Consider the following 21,163-nt stretch of genomic DNA (forward strand, 5'->3'; position numbering starts at 1 on the left):
AGCACGTGTAAGGCAGCGCAGCACGCGTAAGGCAGCGCGGCACGCGTAAGGCAGGGCGGCACGCGTAAGGCAGCGCAGCACGCGTAAGGCAGCGCAGCACGCGTAAGGCAGCGCGGCACGCGTAAGGCAGGGCGGCACGCGTAAGGCAGCGCGGCACGCGTAAGGCAGCGCGGCACGCGTAAGGCAGGGCGGCACGTGTAAGGCAGGGCGGCACGCGTAAGGCAGCGCAGCACGTGTAAGGCAGCGCGGCACGTGTAAGGCAGCGCGGCACGCGTAAGGCAGGGCGGCACGCGTAAGGCAGGGCGGCACGCGTAAGGCAGCGCAGCACGTGTAAGGCAACGCAGCACGCGTAAGGCAGCGCGGCACGTGTAAGGCAGCGCAGCACGCGTAAGGCAGCGCGGCACGCGTAAGGCAGGGCGGCACGCGTAAGGCAGCGCGGCACGCGTAAGGCAGCGCGGCACGCGTAAGGCAGGGCGGCACGTGTAAGGCAGGGCGGCACGCGTAAGGCAGCGCAGCACGTGTAAGGCAGCGCGGCACGCGTAAGGCAGCGCGGCACGCGTAAGGCAGGGCGGCACGTGTAAGGCAGCGCAGCACGCGTAAGGCAGCGCGGCACGCGTAAGGCAGGGCGGCACGCGTAAGGCAGCGCGGCACGCGTAAGGCAGCGCGGCACGCGTAAGGCAGGGCGGCACGCGTAAGGCAGGGCGGCACGCGTAAGGCAGCGCAGCACGTGTAAGGCAACGCAGCACGCGTAAGGCAGCGCGGCACGTGTAAGGCAGCGCAGCACGCGTAAGGCAGCGCAGCACGTGTAAGGCAGCGCGGCACGCGTAAGGCAGGGCGGCACGCGTAAGGCAGCGCAGCACGCGTAAGGCAGGGCGGCACGTGTAAGGCAGCGCAGCACGCGTAAGGCAGCGCGGCACGCGTAAGGCAGGGCGGCACGCGTAAGGCAGCGCGGCACGCGTAAGGCAGCGCGGCACGCGTAAGGCAGGGCGGCACGCGTAAGGCAGCGCAGCACGCGTAAGGCAGCGCAGCACGTGTAAGGCAGCGCAGCACGCGTAAGGCAGGGCGGCACGCGTAAGGCAGGGCACGTTCCAGACTTGAGGAATATTTTGATGAGAGCGTTTTGAGCTTATTGACAGGTTACACTTGTATGGACCACTTTTATGTTAAAATGATCATTTTCAGATGATCACCATCAGAGATATTTCAATCAAAGTAATTATTTCAATAATGATGCTGAACAATTCAGATCTTATCATATTTCTTATTTAAAACTGCATGAACGCATTAATTAAAACACATATTTCATATCATAGTGAAGATAGAGGTTTTGTTTAAATGCTTTATTTTAAATTATACAATGTATTCCAAATCTCCAATATGCATTCAAAACAAATGCCTAATCTGTTTGTGTATTTGATAGGTAAAGGTAATTGCCAAGAGTTATTTCAAAAGAGGCATTATGGTATGTATCTCATTTTTATAATTAAATCTTCCTGTAATGATTCACTTTCACTGTTCTGATATATTCTTCTGACCTTGACTAAAAGTATGTATTCCTAAAATAGAATTATAAACCATGAATCCCTTAAAAGGCATCCCTTATTGCGAGCATCTTTTACCAGCCTCTCTACTCCTTCCAGCTGAGCCCCAGTGTCTCGGCGATGAAGCAGTAGATGTGCGTATCCTCCAGGATGGCCTTGGCGGTGGGCTTCCCGGCGCCGTGCCCGCTGCGGGTGTCCACCCTGACCATCAGAGGCTGGCGCTGCCCGGGGCTGCGGCCCACCCCCTGCTGCAGCGCCGCGCAGTACTTCAGGGTGTGGAGGGGCACCACACGGTCATCGTGGTCCCCCGTCAGCAGCAGGACGGCAGGGAAGGGGGGGCCGGAGTAAGGGGGCTGAGGCAGATTATGGAGAGGAGAATACCTGGAGAGAGGAGGAAGTGAGAAACACCAGTAGAAAGGAAAGTGTGAGGGATTCAGAATGAAAGAGGGAATGGGAATGACTTTAATGTGTGAAGAAGTTGCACGACACCAATTTGTTGGCATATCATGTTGGTGTGTAGCATAAAGGGGGCTACATCTACTCCTCATTGGTCTAACTGATCAATAACTACAACACCTTCTCATGAATATGAAGTAAGTGATTCGCTGTGTGTGTTTCCTACTTGATCAGCCACTTGAATTCCTCGGGGTCGTCAGCACAGCCGTAGTCGGTGGTCCAGGCGTGGCCGATGGTGAACTTGTGGAACTTCAGCATGTCCATCACCCCCACCTCTGCCACAGCGCAGCCAAACAGGTCTGGACGCTGGTTCACGCATGCAGCTGTGTGCGCATTTCAAATATGTATTACAAATCCCCTCAAATACACACACACTGAACTACACACATAGATCCCCTTAACTTCACACTGTAGGACACAATCACTCCTAAATGGCCGCCAACACACCAGGGAGGGAGGCATTAGTTGAGTTTATGCGATGCCATATGGCGGCTCCGCTTTTGGTAAATGAAGTGACTAAGCACTGTGTAATGTGCTGTTTAATAGAAAAGGTATTGAAGCTAAGCAGCTAACTGCTGTGTGATTAATTTGACATTAGCAATTATGCCAAAGATGGAGTATAAAGAATGCATTTTGATTAATGTCGCTGAGACTAGTAACGGACCAGTGATCCTCCCAAGTTGTTATCGTTCACTTCGAAGCTAACCCCCTTACTTTTAGCAGCAAGTTGCAATGCAATTGGGCCCTGAGGAGTTGTAGTAGTTATTCCTCGAATAAATAAACTGTACACACACTGTACAATTTATAATTCCAATTCTGACTTCGTACTCACACAAACCTCTATTTCCTTTCTTTCTCTTTCGCTCTCAACTACACTCGCTAGCAGCACACAGACAACCTAAGCATGAGTTATTATTTACAGGCAGTTTGTTACATTTCATTTATTTATTTTCAAAATCAAAACATGCTTAGGCCTCTAGTTTGCAATTCACTGGTGGAAAATGGCGAGGTGGTAAAGGTAAAGCTGCATTAAAAGGTTTAAAGCTATACAAACATTTCAGGGGTAGAATTTCCACAACTTTAAGATTGTAACACCTCTAACACATAATGGACTTTAGCATAATAGTTTCCAGGGTGTATATTTCAAACCCACACTTCTTGTTCTCTATCTCTGGCCGTCGCACTAAACACATAACACACACCGTTAATCCTGCACTCACCCACTAGCAGTCCTCCATTAGAGGCTCCGTTGATGGCGATGCGGCTGGCCGTGGTGTACTTCTCCTGGATCAGATACTCTGCTGCACACTGGAAGTCATCTAAGCAATTCTGCTTGTTCCCCAAAGTGCCAGCTGCAAACACATACACACGGGTCAAAGGCAACTTTAATATCAATCTTTCAGTTTGTGTGTACAGACAGAGAGATCGAAATAACGTTTACAACAAACCGAATACAAAAATACAAATATACAAGTATATATGTCTGAGTGTGTGGGGAGTTATAGTCCAGTGGGGGCAGGGGGAGAGGGGCGAGGGACGTGAGGGGAGAGAATTCAACAGAATATGTAGAATTAAACCACACCCACTTATGTCTAATGTTTTCTAATGAACACTCTCTGACACACTCCTAAGTACAGTTTTGTCTTTCTAGGTACATTCCTAGATGTCGGTACCTTTGTGCCAGGTGAGGCCGTACTCGCCCCCCCCTCTGATGTTGGCCACTGCCAGGATCCCTCCCAGGTGGCGCACAAACAGCAGGTAAGCAACACTGATCACAGACAGAGAACATAAACAAAATGTTGCATAAAAGGGTGTGAAAAAAAACTAAACATAAAAGGATGTTTTATTATTTGAAATAGCAAAAGAGCATAGTACGATTACATTTAAAAAATATAAATCACACTCCTACATTAAAAACATGTTAATACATTATATTTGTCTCGACAATCTCAGCATGTCAATTATAGTTACACGCCACCCTTGTGGTTAAGTACTATATGAAGGCATCTACCGTTAACAATGGTACATTTGTGCTGATTGTGTAGGGTTCACAAAGCAACAACAATATACTGTGGTTTCGGTCATTGGGCATTTAGTATTCATACAGTGTTTCTAAAGCACCACTGATACATATATTTGCACCGGCACCCTGTTATTTACAGAGAAATCAGACACAAAGTAGACCCTCATATGTGTGTCCCTGTTCTGAAGTAGCCAACAATGGCAGGTACGTTTGCAAGAGTGGCAACATCCAGCAATCAGCTCGCTCTCACTGGCTACGCAATCACAAGTCATCGCAGTCATACATAACCTCACTGGCTCATGTCATATGACAACAGTGGGCTAGTGCGCTGGTCCTCAGATCAGGGGGGTGGGGAACACCGGTTCATTCCCACAGTATTGATGTATTACATGTCTGATATATGTAGTAATGTAAAGCGCTTTGAGCACTAGTTAAAGTGCTCACATAAATGCAATGAATTAGTATTTGTATTATAGTGGATGGGAGGCCAGCAGAGACGACCTCTTTGAGAGCAGAGGATGGTGTGGTGACTATTGCCACTCCATCCTGCGTGTTCACAGACACGATAGACACGGTCAAAAAACGTTTGCTTTCCCAGTCGCCCCTGTGCCAGGAGACCAGTTATATGCTGTTGCCCCATTACGCCATCCAGTGTTCAAATAACAAAACATATAAACCATACTAATGGGCGTGACGGATGGTTTTAGAAGTAACATGACAACTTTGTTTTTCTAACCCCCAACAATTCATTCACATTCCACTGTGTGATCTGAAGAATGCAGGTGGACTCACTTATAGTGTGGCTGTAAGGAATGCTCAAAGCCTCCGTAGCCATAAAGGAAGACAGGATGAGTCCCGTCCTTCTTTAGGCCCTTGGTGTGAACTAAGAACATGGGGATCTTGGTTCCATCCTTACTGGGATAGAATACCTGTCAATACATAAGAGAGGGTACAATACATCAGTTATATTTATGTACTTATATCTGTATTTTAGGATAAATGTCTATTATTGAATGGCACATCAGCTATGTTTCTGATAAGTCCGTGACACAAACAGCATTCACCACTTCCTCATTCATAGCAATTGCTGGGAAGTCTGCATCATGATATGAATATGCTATCATTACATGCAATACAAATAACATGAACTTGAGTTAACTGTGAGATGACGGGAAGACCATAACAGCACTAACAAAAATGTAATGAGGTAGTTTGAGAATGGTGACGTATGATCTACACAAATACAAAGAAAACATGGAGGATGTTACCTGGTTGGTCTCATAGTCCTCTTGCTTGATGCCTTTTACCTCCACCTCCCTGAACACCCTGGGCTCTGGGGTCGCATCGCTCAGATCACAGTGGTAAATGATACCTGGGTACCACAGAACAGAGGTCACATAAGTAGCAGGGCCCTGTTTTATTAACACATTTTTCATATTAAGTCAAACATTTGACGATAAGACATGTACATTACAAATTGCACACCCTTACAGTCAGGGACGTGCACAGACATTTGGAGGGGCTATTGCTCTAAACTGGAAAAGGGCCTCCCCCCGATAAAAAACATAAGACCTTATGAAAATTGTAACTTGTTTTTAATGTAAAAGAAACCAAACGATTATTACATCAACTAAATTGAACAGTAATTCACATCTCATAACAAAATAAGCTAAGGCGACTATTGTATTCGGTAACTTGTTTTTAAAAATTAAAACCAGGGACATTTTTTGTTTTGCGGTCCATATCTCATCAAAAATATCTAATGTTAGTAACTATTAAAGACAAAATGGGGACAATTCTGTTCCAATGTAGTTTGACCAGACCATTATAACTGCTGTGCAGTCCAGACATACTGATAAAATAGGGCCTCTAACTAATTACCTTAAAAAAACTCACTAATTAATTAAACCAGTTCAATACGCATTATTCTTATGCTTATCATTCTTTATGAGCGCAGTCTAATCTAATTACTTATTTATTTAGTATTCCATAACTTAGTAACAGAGATGGTCAAACTAAAGTGGTAGAGACATGGCAGAAATCCTACAATGAAGCGGGACATTGAACTGTTCACCCGTGAGAGGGCGATCAAGAAAAGAGAGCGAGCGGCCCCGTTGAGGGATGAAAAGACACAGAAAGACAGAAGCACAATAACAACAAGTAGGCTATATTTAGGTGTTTTTTTGTAAATAACCGACGGTATCAAGAGGAAGTAAAGTCCCCTGGTTTGTCCCTTATACCCTAACTGCCATGAGACAACTCAAAATTAAGTTTCCAAAATCCGACACTGAGGTGGTCTTAACGCACCGGCAGATGACAGCGGACAGCGCTGACAAAGTCTGTTTCCCGCAGCGAGACGCTACCATACTAATTGTGGGCTTATCATGTTGATTCGGCCACAACAGAAAAAAGAAAAACAAACTCTCGCTCTCTCCAGAGGGGCAGGTCAGCCAAAAAGGCCAAACGGGCCGTTGCCCGGGCAACATTAGGCCGTACCTGTGCACGTCCCTGCTTACAGTTATACAGGCAGCAACTTTCACCAGCCTTCTGTACATGAACGATATATCTGACCAACTAAGAGCCTGTAAAAGTGTCTGTATGATTGGTTACACCCTAATAAACTACAGTATTTTATGAATGCAAACAATCGGCCATGTTCCCTCTCCTGCAGTATTTCAATAGCAGCTGATTTCGTGCTCAGAGGGTCAATTTAGAAGTGCAATAAAATACTAAAACAGTGTTGTCATGATTTATAGATAAAGGAAAAACGATTTCCCAAAATGTTATATCTCTGGACCATTGCCATGTGTTTATGATAAAACTAAATATCTTGAGCGCTTGATTGCAGGTGAAATGTCTGATGACGGTGACATATATTATGTGCTCAAGCTAATAAAAACATTTGACATGTGTAGAATGTCAAGATAAGTCAAACATATTAAACATCCCTTTATGCTGCTTCTATGTGGCTCAGGTTTACAAATACGAGCATGCATAAGCTTGAGGTTGCTTGTAATGACCGTATGCAGATGTTACTTCTAAAACCTTGGTGGTTTTGAAATGCAGGGGTCAACCCTTTCCCGGCTCTATTGAGAGAGCTGATGATTCACAAGAACACCATCATAATGCTGCTATCAAAGTATGATGTTATTGCTGATAACTTATGTAATATCGTGTTTCCTTTTATAAGATGTAGATTTATTATTGTAACTCTATTATAAAGCATTCATCATGTGGTGTATAATTAACCTTTGGGAGTTGCAATTAACTCATTACTTAGCCCAAAACGCACTGGTTCAACTGGTGGCTGGTAAAGAAGAAAAACTATTTTTTTAACAACAAGTTTACACTAGAAAGTGTTGTTCTTCTTTTTTGTGGTTGATGATTTTTCTAATCCAAAAAAAAAAGAACAGTCTGCTGGGTAATTTTGAAATCTCCAAAGCGCATATTTCTTAATAAAAATCATTTGAAAAATCCCTTATTTAACCTAAAACTTAGCAAAATATAAAAATGTAAACTATATATTTCTAAATGTTGTTTCAAGAGCATTGATGGCAATTGTGCCTTTTCATGTAGGATTAGTTTTAAAAATACAGTTTATCATTTATAGTTTTGTAACTTGAGACACTAATATGTCATGGTTACCTGGAGTAGTGAAGGAGGTGAACTTGTAGAAGAATTCTGAGTGCTTCTTCTTGCAGCTCACTCCTAACACTGCTCCGACGCCCAGCGGCAGATCCCTGACCAGCTGGCCTGTGGACAGCTCGTACACCTGCAGGATGTCCTTCACATCGTGGAGGTAGTTGACCAGCAGGTGGTGCTGGTTCACACAGGAGACAAGGCCTGCAGCAGAGGGATGTGTGTTAGAGTGAACATAACAACATGTGTATCAGGATCAGAAACCCTTTATTTGTCCCTCAGCTGGTGTTATTCCCACAGAAATGGTTTACTTGTTTTCTTTTTTTTAATGTTTTTATCTCTGTCGACTTATTTTCTGCCATTTATCTTACTAATAATAAGTCATGTCATCCTGGGATGAAGCCAAATACAATGGCTTTCGATTGCACAACACCTTATTTATTAGCAACATTACATGAAATGCCACATGTAATGATGCTAATCAAAGACAGGCAGAGCAAAGATTTCATATATGTATGCACCATGTATGCTTTCACTGTCACAATATGAGATCTCATCAACAGCCAGCAGGGGGCAGTCTAATATATGATCAATGTAAAGTGCAGGATGCTTCCCAGCAGATGTCCTTGCTGCTGAATACAGTGCATTTGTACTTTGTACGGTGTACTCATGTATTACACAGGGGAGCGTGAAAACATATTGTCAGATGTAACTCAACTTCTTACTGTCGAATGCATACACTAAATAGCTTGATACCATGGCAACATGTGTATATGTTGCTTTACCCAGACGGGATATGCATACTGTACAAACATAACTAATTTGTTGAAAAATATTTTTAAAATATGTTAGTGCTTTACACAACAGTGTCAGCATTTATTACTATGAAGACCTCATTTATATGATGGCACAAGGGTTTACCATATTTGTACTCAATATTATGCTGTGTTTTAGTAATCTCTAGGTGCAGTTACCGTCATTTATGACTCACACCAAAAACAAAATGCTTGTTGGTCAAGTTTCACTTTTTAGTAGAGTTCCCTCTGACGGAGTTCTTCGACCACAGACGCAAAACTTCCCGGTTGTTGTGGTCGGACTGTCATCGAAACAGTAGGTACTGTTGTGTAAGATTATAGGAGCTCAATTGTGGAACTTCGTTACCACGTATATGACCTTTACGCATTTCTAAGTATGGTGGAGTTTTCACACGCTCTCAACAAACCCACCGTTTTCATTTTCCAACAAAGATTTGTTTTACACATCGTCAGTCAAACTGCTGTGTGAACTTTAAGATGTGTTGGACTTCTTCTGTAGAGAACTGATACTAAACAGGTGTACATCATAGCAGACTTTGCCTTTTCACTTACCCAGGACATCTTTGTCGTGCTGGGGGATGAGGGTAGTCCAGTGCTGCCTGTCTGCTTTCTGGATGTCAATGTTGATGAGACAGTACCGAGGAGCGTCCAAGTTAGAGTGGAAAGTGAACACGGTTCCCTCGTTGGTGACATACGAGTACTGGGCGTCAAAGTTGTCCACAAGTTTGACCCATGGAAGCAGGCCTAGTAAAGAAGTAAAAAAAAAAATCTGAATTTGACTGTTTTTCATTCAAAATATGCCTTTTTTCTCAGAATTTGACTTTTTCTCAAAATGTCACTTTGTTTTCCAGAATTTGGCTTTTCTTTTTAAATCATTTTATGACATTGTCACCGAAAATACTTGCAATTATTTGCCATAGACTTCTGCTTTCAGACGTAGTTAATTATGAAGTTATTATCCTATCCGATAATAATCCAATGCAGAGGCAATAATGTAATATAATATATAATTCTATATATATTAAATATTTATATAGTCTTAAAGTTACAACCGGCCCTTTGAGTGCAATCATATTTCCAATGTGGCCCGCAATAAAATTGAGTTTGACACCCCTGGGTTAGGGTTAGTTCAAACTAACCCTAGTTAGTTCAAATTCAAGAAACTAACAAAGCATGGCAGATCAAAGTTAAGTACTGTTGTTCAACTTTTTTGAGGCAGGTTGCAAGAGACATTTATTTACCATAAAATAATTAATAATATAATAATAATTTTCAAAAGCAAAACAAGCACTTTAAATTCCATGCACTGCAGTATATTAATCCATTATATTTAGATTTTATTATTTTTACTGAATTTTAAGTTTTGGCTGTGGAATTGTTTTTAGTATTGTCATCAAGATACTTTGGGCAGGTATCCTATCAACGTCAACATTTTGTTCAAAAATGATACGAAGTTGCTATCTACCACCAGTTTGGATCACTTTTGGGATCAATCATATAAATGAATGCTTGTATATTTGAAAGACATCATTTGCATCTTGTCCAGCATCAGATTCTAACAAACATGCAAAACAGAGTGGTTCTAATTCTCAATAAAATATGTGCATTCTTGTATTATTGAAATGCTTAAATGCCTGCCGGGAATTTGTCACACAGATACAGACCTGTGATGCCATTGGGGAGCAGCTGAAGGTTGCAGTACCACAGCTGGTTGACAGGTTCACATCCTTCAGTGATGGACAGAACAGCATATCTGCCATCATCCGATATCTGGAAAGAGAAGGGAAAGAAAAAAAGGGAAAGATAGCAGTGTTTCCCCTAGGATGGAGTCATACAGTAGCAGCGGTACCCAGTTAAATGTGTGTGCATGTGCGAAGTGTACCCCGCCAATATGTTTCTATGTGTCTGCCAGCACAAGAAAGGCTCTTGAGGCTCTACAGGTGTATTTTGCTAAATGTCCTTTATTGATCATACAGTAACACAAATACTACACATCCACATAACAAACAATCAAAATAAAATGTATGCAATTTTATTATTTTAACCTGCTTTATTTTGGGGTGCACCTCACCTTTTTTTTTTTTTAAATGTTGAAGTTAAAAGCATCAATCTGGTGCACTTTGAGCACAACATGAATTTATGGATACAGCTCTCAACACTCATATGAAAGGGAGCTGTTTACTTAAATAATCCAAACATCTTTAGAATATGACCACAACCATCCATCCATCCATCCATCCATCCATCTTCTCCCGCTTATCCGTGGTCGGGTCGCGGGGGTAGCAGTTCCAGCAGAGAGCCCCAAACTTTCTTTTCCCTGGCGACATCAACCAGCTCTGACTGGGGGATCCCAAGGCGCTCCCAGGCCAGCGAAGAGATATAATCCCTCCACCTGGTCCTAGGTCTACCCCTTGGTCTCTTCCCAGCTGGACGTGCCTGGAACACCTCCCTAGGGAGGCGCCCAGGTGGCATCCTAACTAGGTGCCCGAACCACCTCAACTGGCTTCTTTCGACGCGAAGGAGGAGCGGCTCAACTCCGAGTCCCTCCCTGATGACCGAACTTCTCACCTTATCTCTAAGGGAGACACCAGCCACCCGGCGGAGGAAACCCATCTCGGCCGCTTGTATCCGCGATCTCGTTCTTTCGGTCATGACCCATCCTTCATGACCAGAGGTGAGGGTAGGAACGAAAATGGCCCGGTAGACAGAGAGCTTTGCCTTCCGGCTCAGCTCCCTTTTCGTCACAACGGTGCGGTAAAGCGACTGCAATACCGCTCCCGCTGCTCCGATTCTCCGGCCCATCTCACGCTCCATTGTTCCCTCACTCGAGAACAAGACCCCGAGATACTTGAACTCCTTCACTTGGGGTAAGGACTCATTCCCTACTTGGAGTGGACAGTCCATCGGTTTCCTGCTGAGAACCATGGCCTCAGATTTGGAGGTGCTGATCCTCATCCCAGCCGCTTCACACTCGGTTGCGAACCGATCCAGTGAGTGCTGAAGGTCGCAGACCGATGAAGCCATCAGAACCACATCATCTGCAAAAAGCAGTGGTGCAATCCTTACTCCACCGAACTGCAGACCCCCCCCCCCACGACTACGCCTCGAAATCCGATCCATGTATATTACAAACAGGATTGGTGACAAAGCGCAGCCCTGGCGGAGGCCAACCCTCACCGGAAATGGGTCCGACTTACTGCCGAGGACCCGGACACAGCTCTCGCTTTGGGAGTACAGAGATTGGATGGCCCTGAGTAGAGACCCCCTCACCCCATACTCCCGCAGCACCTCCCACAGTAACTCCCTGGGAACCCGGTCATACGCCTTCTCCAAGTCTACAAAACACATGTAGACCGGATAAGCGTACTCCCAGGCCCCCTCCAGGATCCTTGCGAGAGTAAAAAGCTGATCCGTCGTTCCACGACCAGGACGGAATCCGCATTGTTCCTCCTCAATCTGAGGTTCGACAATCGGCCTGACCCTCCTTTCAAGTACCTTGGAGTAAACTTTCCCGGGGAGGCTGAGTAGTGTGATGCCTCTGTAATTGGCACACACCCTCTGATCCCCCTTTTTGAAAAGGGGAACCACCACCCCGGTCTGCCACTCCTTCGGCACTGTTTCCGACTTCCACGCAACGTTGATGAGACGTGTCAACCATGACAGTCCCTCAACACCCAGAGCCTTCAGCATTTCCGGGCGGATCTCATCCACCCCCGGGGCTTTGCCACTGTGGAGTTGTTTAACGACCTCAGTGACCTCCCCCCGGGAGATTGGCGTTGATCCCCCGTCATACTCCAGCTCTGCCTCTAACATAGAGGGCGGAGTTGTCGGGTTCAGGAGTTCCTCAAAGTGTTCCTTCCAACGCCCCAACACTCCATCAGTTGAGGTCAACAACGTCCCATCCTTACTGTACACAGCTTGACCACAACCAATAACAAATAATTTAAACTTGTTTATTCTTATCTTATGTTACCTATAGCATTCTGTCTTTCTATTTATGCAAATTTTACGAATCACACTTTTACTGTCCTATAGTACACATTGGAATGATTTCTTACTTTCTTTTTTACAACTATATTAAATAGTTAAAGGTGTGCTCTCTCGCTCTCTCTCTCTCTGTCTCGCTCGCTCGCTCACAGAGGCTGTGTGGCCAGGCACGGATTATTATTTTAATATATTAAAAAAATAAAATAATAATAATTGTATTACATTCAGCAGCGGCGCAGCTGAATGTGTATAGGGGGAAACACTGGATGGATAAAAGGAGGCAACTTTTACATTAGTAAATATCCATATGTATTTCTCCACTGTCCTGATTGCAAATAGGGGATTATAATAAGTGGTTCTAGATAAGTTTGGACTTACGGTGACTGAACTGTGCCACTTGGGATGTTCGGGGAACTCTGCAACCAGAATGTCTTCTGACTGTTTGGTGCCGATGACGTGGTAGTACAGCTTCTGATTGACGTTGCATGTAGTCTCTGTGCCTTTAGTGAAGAAAAAAAGAGGGGTTTAGTCTTGATTTAATTTGGAATAGGTGTTGTTCCGCTTGGAGCGTCTTGTGTTCCTCACCATCAGTTTTGCCTTCCTGCCGCGGGTAGCAGTTGTAAAAGATGCCCTTGGCTTCGTGGGTCCATGCCAAGCAGCTGAATTTAACCCTCTCCAGTACATCAGGAAGTATGGTGAGGTCATCACCCTTCATGAACTTAATTGTTACCCAGTCTGAACCACTGCTGCTCAAACCATAGGCAAAATATTCACACTCCTCTGACAGGCGGCCCACTGGATGGAGAGAGGGCCAAAGAAAATAAAGAGGGATTCAGCCCTAACATCTTTTTCTTTATAATAACATGCCAAATATGTGCCTGGACTCACTTCTCAAAGCCACAGTGCCATCTTCTGAGAGTGTATTCGGGTCAAAGAATACAGTGGCAGCTCCATCCAGAGAGTCCTGCACATACAGCACTTCCTGGTTTTGGAGACCCTTGTTATGAAAGTAGAAGTACCTTGAAATAAAAATGGAAAATTGTCGTTCTTTATAGTTTTATTTACTTCAGACCTGCAGTTAAAAGCAGTTGCTCTGTAAGTGTTTTTCAGTCTGACTAATGCCTTCTCTTTTACTAGTACCTCTTCCCTCTCTTGTAGGGGCAGCTGTATTTGGGATGGTCATAGAGCTCAGTGAGGCGCTGGTGGAACTGAGCCCGGACAGCGCACTGCTCCAGGTATGGCATGGTCAGTTTGTTCTGCTCCTCAACAAAAGCCTGAATCAGAAGGAGAGAGAGAGGAGGGGTGGAATTTGTTAAGTTAGTTGGTATTGACACTGCTTCTGCTTTCTTAAAGAGATCAATACATACCATGGTTTCTGCACTATCAGGGTCTTCCAGCCAGGTGTAGGGATCACAGATCTTTGTACCATGATGGTCATCCACCTACAACGTAAAAACAACAACAACTTTTCTCGTTCGTTGGCGTAGAAACTTGATTTTCTTGATGGAGAGAGTTGTCTTGCCATGCCATGCTATTGTGGCAACCCCTCTCTCCCTCCCTCTTCAGTCCATGCAATTTTCTGTAAAACTGAAGAGCACCTACATGTTATAAATGTGTCATTCATGTTTGCCTTGTCAACTTGTTACGGGTCAGCACAGGAATTAAGAGTGCTGCTTTGGGGGATTACGAAACAATGACTTTGATACACACTCTTTGTCAATGTTCTTGTTAGGTTTCCAGCAATTGCATCAGATCATCATGTCCATTATTTGAGAAGCATTGCATAATCATTTATAATAATTTCACCTTTTCTTGGAATCATGTTTATTTTTATTTTATTGATACACTGTTGACTCTCTTAGTTGTTTCAGTACCTTTACACTTTGCGATGACAACATTTGAATCAAATCTAATTGGTCCATCCCTTGTAAGTGACGGCATTTGTGAGACACTGCAGAAAATATGTGATCAATTCTGCACATAACGTTCCGGATTTTGATTCCACAATTTTGATGCAGATGTGTAAAGCCATCTGGGCTAATTATACTGAAAAAATGTATGCAAAATGTAAGAAAAATATGTCCCAAATTGTATATACTGTATCTGATATCAGATCAGTACGAAGTATTGGCAGATACCCAAGTTGCCGTATTTGCTGTAAGTATCAGGAAGGAAAAGGTGGTAGGGTACATCTCAAACTGTGAAAACAAGGCAGACTTTAAGGAGAAAATCACCTCTCTTAGCAAAGAAAAGAATATATGAAAAATGTAAGCCCCTACTAATAATCAAACTCTCAAACATTTTTGTGAGATTAAACCAATGCACGCATCTACAGTAAAATTAAAATAACCAGTGTATTGAAAACATGGTAATAACTGTCAGGTATTATGTGATGAACCATTTAACATAACATAAGATTGTATACAAATATTGATGGTACACCAAATTGTGGCAAAGGTTGGGGCACAAATTACAGTCATTGAGCTGGTTGATATAAATTAAGTTGGTTAAATTCAAATACACAATCTGTTAAGTCTGAGAATAATATAATTGATTTCTGCAATAAGATGATATTTGGGTAAATTATAGTGTTTATCAGACGGACTAAAGTTTTTATCTTGAACATTTATCATTTTCCATAAATCAGTAAAAGGGTTTACTGAGTGTAGTAACCTAATTTGCCCTAATTCTTTCATAGCTCATTTCCCAGTGTTTTGTAACATAATCGTGTATTTTCTTCAACTGATACGTGACCAATTCTGGCAATGCCTCACTTAATTAATGGGTGATACTAGTGTGTCACACGCAAACACTGCTGAATGTTGTAGTATGGCAAAAGTCCAAGTTCCAGACATTATTAAAAATAAACTCTCAGGGCCAGGTCAGGTCCTCATTTACTGGTTGTGATACCCTTAAAGGAAGTGACGCATTTTGGGTTTTCAAAGGCTTATTTTGGTGCTTGGTTGTCATTATTTGACGGAAGCAACAATGTTAATCACTGTTTTATTATCATTTTATTGATTTTAATCATTTTTAATAATTTTTATTTTATAGTATATTCAAAATGCCTGGGTTTTAGAGTATAGATCAGCATGTTTTTTTAAATATTAAAAATAGCTGTAAACTACAGATTTATCAATCAGTCAACAAAATAAAGTCATACAGCTTTAGGCTGCTAATTTAGTTTGGTGGAGGCTTTGACAAATCTTTAAAAGTGTATTCATCAAGTTGGCAGATAAATTACAGAACATGTATCTTTGAGGTTGAATGAATAAATAAATATGGTGGGTTAGGGCTTATCATGTGCATAATTAAAAAATGGTTTTATGGACTAACTTGGTTGAACTGCGTAGGACAATAGGAAACAAAAATAACAGATTGGCTACTTTCCTGCAAAGGAAGGAATACTGCATTACGAGAACCAGTTGTCAGTTATAATAAAACCTAAAATAATGCTAGCTTCGACACACCTTAAAAACCTCTCGTGGGGTGTCCATTTTTGATTTTCCTGAACTGCATGAGTCGACACATTTCGAAACAGTAAACATTACTAAGTTATTACAGCAAGAACGTTTTAAGTTTTGTTTCTTCATTGCGTTGCCATTTGCCTTTCTCTAACCCTTCACCGCCACCGATATAACTTGCATTTCTCTTCCTTGTGTCGCTTTTCCTACTTGTGAGTTTGCAGCAGAGAATGTTACGGAATGACAAACAGACAGAAATCTCACTGCAGGACTTCGACACTGACCTTACTCTCATCTCTTCGGGCAGCCGGGTACTTAAACGCCATGGCGGAGTTTCCTAAAGTTGTTCTGTTTCCCTAATTCGCCTATCTGTTGCTAGATACTTTAGTTTATTGTATTATTCAAGTTGCGTTCATGTGCAGCGTCTCAACTGAATCAATGGAGCCTTGAAGTGAAAGTGAAAGCATTATTTTTTTTCAAACATATAATAGACACCAGACCATGCACCAGACAAGTGTTTAGAAACCTTGTAATATACAGGAAGTGATGTGTCACGAAGTATGGAAAGCCAAAAAGTCCAAAACTGTTAGTGCGCACACGCATTTATTTTTTTAATCTTGCGCAATTTACAACTATTAAAAATGTCATGTGGTATTGGTAACCTAACAAAAAATTATTATATGCAAAAACCGCAGAACAAACCATTTAAAAAATACTGTTGGCTCATAATGAAACAGGAAAAAGGGGACGTGTCTTCGTGAGAGCATATGCACATGAACACTGCTAAAACTAGTGGTAGGCTATACAATCAGTTTTGATCGGAATGAGATAAAATACTGGACTCCACTTATCAGAAAAAAGCTACAAGACAATACTTAAGACCGAAACCTAAAATAATTTAGATTCAATTGATACTAAAAGTCCTCAATTTTAGAAGCTGCATGCAAATCATTGGCACGTGTTCTTATCATGTGACTTGAATGATTTATTGGTTATCAATAGTTGATTTTGTTCACTTGACTCATCAACTAACTGACGTTTTTAGCTTTTGACGTTATTGCATAAAGCACTCTTTAGTAATTCCTTTGTTGTAGTACAGCGGAAATACTGAATTTTAAACTCCAATTAAATAGGGATTTAAAAAAGAATCCTTTGACTCATCTTTCGTTCTTGTTTCCTTGGAAGCAGTATTTCTGGCTATAAATCAAATCACTTATAATAGTGCAATCATTGAACAACAAAATAAAAGCCTTTGTTTGTCATCAACAACACCTGCATCATGTAATAATGAACTTTAAACCACATGCGATTATCATTATTTTTTTGTTTTTTTATTTGTATCTCCCATTGTAAAGCATCCTTGGGTTTCTTGAAAGGCACTATACAAATCTAAATTATTATTATTATTACATGCAGTATGTGTCAGTGCCAACAAGAGATTTGTCTGGGCTTGAAGGGATTTCCACGTTATGTCTTTGCCACACCTAAATGTCACACCACATAATTCCCAAACTCATTGAAAGGTTCAGTTTTTTCAGAGTCTTGCTTTATTCCCCAACTGCGTCAAGCGGTAAAGAGTGTATGTGGCTTTCCCTCACATTATGATCATCTTCCTATAACATTCCATCACTGGATCTTTTTGTTGTCTTATGGTGAACTCAGCTGTTAAATGTATGAAGGTAGAACAACATGTTGAGACAGTATGCAATGCATCCAGGATTAACAGCCCCTCAAGATGGAGGGACAGGAACTAAAACAGAGAAAAGAAGAAAAACAGAGTTTCAGACGTGTAATCTGTCTAATCCACAAAGCTGTGAAAACGACTGGGGAGAAAAGGGGGGGGACAGGAGGGGAGAGATGGTGGGACAGGGAGTTAGAAAGAGGGCTAATTTTCAAACTAATTTAGCTAAGGTGATTAAGTGAGACTGGCTTGATGAGAAAATAAGCTGTTAGAAGGCCTCTGACCTTATTTCAGTGTATTTACCTCTCAGTCTCAATGGTTATATGTATCTGATTATATGGAAGTCAGCAGCAACCTTTCTAGTGTATGCAGGGGAAATAAAATGTATTTTCTTTGTTTAAATCTCAACAATGATAAGTTCACATTGTTTGTACTTTATTTATAAAAAGCAAAACAGTCTTTGTCTGAAAAAAGAAAATGCATGTTACATGTTTGATATAGGTCATAAAGTTTAGAGTGCACTGACAGTGAAAAAGTAGCCTATTCTTCAGTTTAGTTAGCAACAATGATAATCAAACTAATAAAAGCCACACCTACATAATGTTATGATGAATTATGATTACATTGCTATTGTTTAAAAAATGGGTTGTTTAAAGAAAAACTATTGTGGTTTTTATTTGCTACATCTTACACTGCAAATGCTTGAAAAATACGTTGATGAAATATCATGTTATGGTGTTTTATGTAAAACAATTACTTTCTTTGAATTGGCAAAAAAATGATGATACAAATGTATTTGCTGCCAAAGAAGCTCACTTAGTGATGAATCATTACTTTGGTGATTACCTAACAACTGTATGGCAACAAGTGCTTTAAAGGCTGCAGAAGTTCCCTAATTATTGGGGCCATGGGGGATGAAAGTGGACCATGCCAAGCCACAGGCAGATGGGCTGTTATGGAAGCAGATATATTGAGCTCCAGACAGCCTAAGCCCTGCAGCGGTCCAACCATGCTGGCTGGGCATGGCGTGCTGTACAGATGGGCCTTAATTGGCTGGAAATATCCAGGTAGTTTGCCAATCTGCGAAGACAGAGAGATTAGATTAGCCATGTCAGATTACAGCAGAGCCGAGTCAGACAGTGTCATCTGACTGTGATGCAGCCCCAGACTCACCCACTGAGAGAGAGGCACAGAGGGGAGGGGGAATCAGGGGAGGGGCTGAGATGTTGATGTTGTAAAAGTGGAAAAGAAGATGGTGATGACAAAGGTGAGACTATTTGATTTAATGAGAAAATGTGCCAAGGAGTGAAAGAAAATACATAAAGGGTTCATTTCATTTTTCATTTCAATCTTTATTTCGAACAGATAAAAAAAAATAACAAATAAAAAATAACAAATGTGAAAAACAGAATACCGTATTGTTAAAATACAGTATGTATCCACATTCAGGATAATATTTATATATTCAACAAAAAAAGTCTTCATATTAATAATAATGTGTCCGAAAGGGAGCAGGAGGAAGCAAATGCTTATTAATTCCCACCCCTTACTTGATCAATGATTGTCATTTAAATCATTATGCAAGTTATTCCTACTTACATTTACACTTATGCATACATATACAATAATTTCTCATCTTCAATCACCTCTCTTCATTCTCATAGTTTTCCCAAAAAGTGTTTCTGTACATCCTTTTAAACTGAATTATGCTTGTGCTTTGTTTTAACTCCTGATCCAAACCATTCCATAAAGGGTTCAATTGGCATCTACCAATTGGTCCATGGTTTGATCCTCAGCCCTTGGATTCAACATCAGCCAGTGTCCTTGGGAAAGATAGTTTATTTTAAATACTATGTGCATGCCTTTTGATCTAATAGTGTGTTATCTTTCGTCTCTCTCTATACAGGTTTTTTTCTGTTAATTTCCCCTCTCTGGGACGTATAAAGGAATTCTGATTCTGACTGTACCCCAAATTGCTGCGAAGTCTAGGGTACAAAAGTGTATGTAAGTGGCTTTAGATAAAAGCATCAGCTAAATTCCATGTAGAGAAGCAGAACAGGGTATTTCAGATGTCATATTCTGTTGTTACAACATTTTGTATCAAAGCCACCAATACACACATCTTTACATTGCAAATGGGAATAGTACTGTATATGTATAAGGGCCTCTATGTAAACACATAAACACATATACACACACAAGTGAACAACATTATTCACCCCCGCCCTATTCCTCAACAGATGGCGCAGAGTGCAGCCACGGAAATAGATAATCCTTTATTGTTCTGAATATTTTGATTATCGTCCCGGTTGTCATTTCAAACTCATACACAAATCAGGGCCTAACCTTAGCTTGATCCTGGGCTTAACATCACTGTGAAGCTAATATCTTTGGCTCAGGGCCCAAAGCCGTATTGTAATATAACTGAGAGTGCCAGTCCATAAGCTTCTCATTTTAGAAACAGACGATGTAAAGATTTGTTTTATAGAGAGCATAACAAGAGGCTTGGGTGAGATTTGAAGAAGAAGGTGTTTACAATTGCTGGCTTGTGCTGCTGCGTTGGACTTAATTCACACACATTTGACATTCTCACATTTCCTAATGTATTATCCCTCCTACTATACATCTCTTTGTTCAAGAGAGCTAGCTATAAAAAAGGCATTGAATTAATGAGAGGACCATAATAATACCCCCTCTCAATGTAATATGAATCATATTTCTTTGATAAACAACAAAGATTTTTTTGTATATCTAACTGACACACCCCAATCTCTTTTTATTTTAATTAAATACATAAGCAGCACAGCCTGACCTTGAATAAGTGATAATCGATAAAGACCGTGGTGGTAGTTGCAGCATGATGCCAAGTATTGATCTGTGGTTAATGTTTTTGATCTGCAGCGTGCATGACGCCCCGGGGACAATAAAAGACCAGTGACATTAAGACAATTAGGGGGTTGATTGTTATCCAAAAGACGAGAAGAAGATGAAGATTAAATGTGGAGATTTAGGTCAAAGTGGCGATGTCCAAAGGGAAGGAAGGAGGAGGGGCAGGGAAAAGGAGGAGGGCAAAGAAAAGGGAGGAGGAGGAGGAGGAGGAGGAGGAGGAGGAGGAGGAGGAGGAGGAGGAGGAGGAGGAGGAGGATTGGGGTCAGAGAAACTGATCGCTGTCGCAAGGGAGGATGCCTCTGACTGGGGAAGAGAGTGTTGGAGGGAGGGAGGGAGGGAGGGAGGGAGGGAGGGAGGGAGATTCCCAAATGTACGTTGTATTGAACCAAAGAGGAAGGTGAGCTGTCGATGAGTGTACCTCACCTGATTTTCCACATGAGGCACACCTGTAATGTTTTTCCTTCTCTGTCTAGACATCTGAATCAGCCTATATGATGATTTTTTATTTTCTTTCTTTTTCTTCGCCTCCTCGTCTGTCTCACTCTCATCCCCTCCCAACCCCCCTCCTTCTCTGGAAAGCCTAATTAGCAGACATTTGTATTGATCCGCTGGATTTGGTGCTGAAATCCCCTTCTCTGTCTGCCAGACAGATCTCGGATAAAGTCTCT

The 21,163-nt window shown here is 42.0% G+C and overlaps 1 protein-coding gene across 2 annotated transcripts; it reads right to left on the reverse strand.

The window, feature by feature from the left end:
* Nucleotides 1-1,313: 1,313 nt before the first annotated feature.
* LOC117455336 (prolyl endopeptidase-like) lies at nucleotides 1,314-16,446 on the reverse strand. Of its 2 annotated transcripts, none has more exons than XM_034094804.2 (15): nucleotides 16,215-16,446; nucleotides 13,829-13,903; nucleotides 13,602-13,735; nucleotides 13,350-13,480; nucleotides 13,047-13,256; nucleotides 12,840-12,961; nucleotides 10,139-10,244; nucleotides 9,027-9,218; nucleotides 7,666-7,863; nucleotides 5,289-5,392; nucleotides 4,813-4,949; nucleotides 3,671-3,765; nucleotides 3,218-3,349; nucleotides 2,164-2,320; nucleotides 1,314-1,922 (listed from the first exon to the last, which is right to left on the reverse strand). In XM_034094804.2, exons 1-15 carry the CDS (start codon nucleotides 16,218-16,220, stop codon nucleotides 1,628-1,630), a joined length of 2,094 nt encoding a protein of 697 aa, XP_033950695.1. In that variant the 5' UTR covers nucleotides 16,221-16,446; the 3' UTR covers nucleotides 1,314-1,627. The 2 variants fall into 2 exon arrangements, with proteins under 2 accessions (XP_033950695.1, XP_033950694.1); XM_034094803.2 differs by having other exon boundaries at nucleotides 16,210-16,446.
* Between the last annotated feature and the right edge of the window lie 4,717 nt (nucleotides 16,447-21,163).

Source organism: Pseudochaenichthys georgianus, chromosome 11 (genome assembly GCF_902827115.2).
Source record: "Pseudochaenichthys georgianus chromosome 11, fPseGeo1.2, whole genome shotgun sequence".
In the NCBI taxonomy this organism is placed as follows: Eukaryota; Metazoa; Chordata; class Actinopteri; order Perciformes; family Channichthyidae; genus Pseudochaenichthys; species Pseudochaenichthys georgianus.

Excerpts from the sequence above, each read along its gene's own strand:
- LOC117455336 (XM_034094803.2), bottom strand. The coding sequence starts at position 16,251 with ATGGCGTTTAAGTACCCGGCTGCCCGAAGAGATGAGAGTAAG. Across the intron at positions 13,904-16,209 it reads CCCGAAGAGATGAGAGTAAG|GTGGATGACCATCATGGTAC; the intron begins GTCAGTGTCGAA and ends TTTACGTTGTAG. Across the intron at positions 9,219-10,138 it reads GCTCCCCAATGGCATCACAG|GCCTGCTTCCATGGGTCAAA; the intron begins GTCTGTATCTGT and ends CTTCTTTACTAG.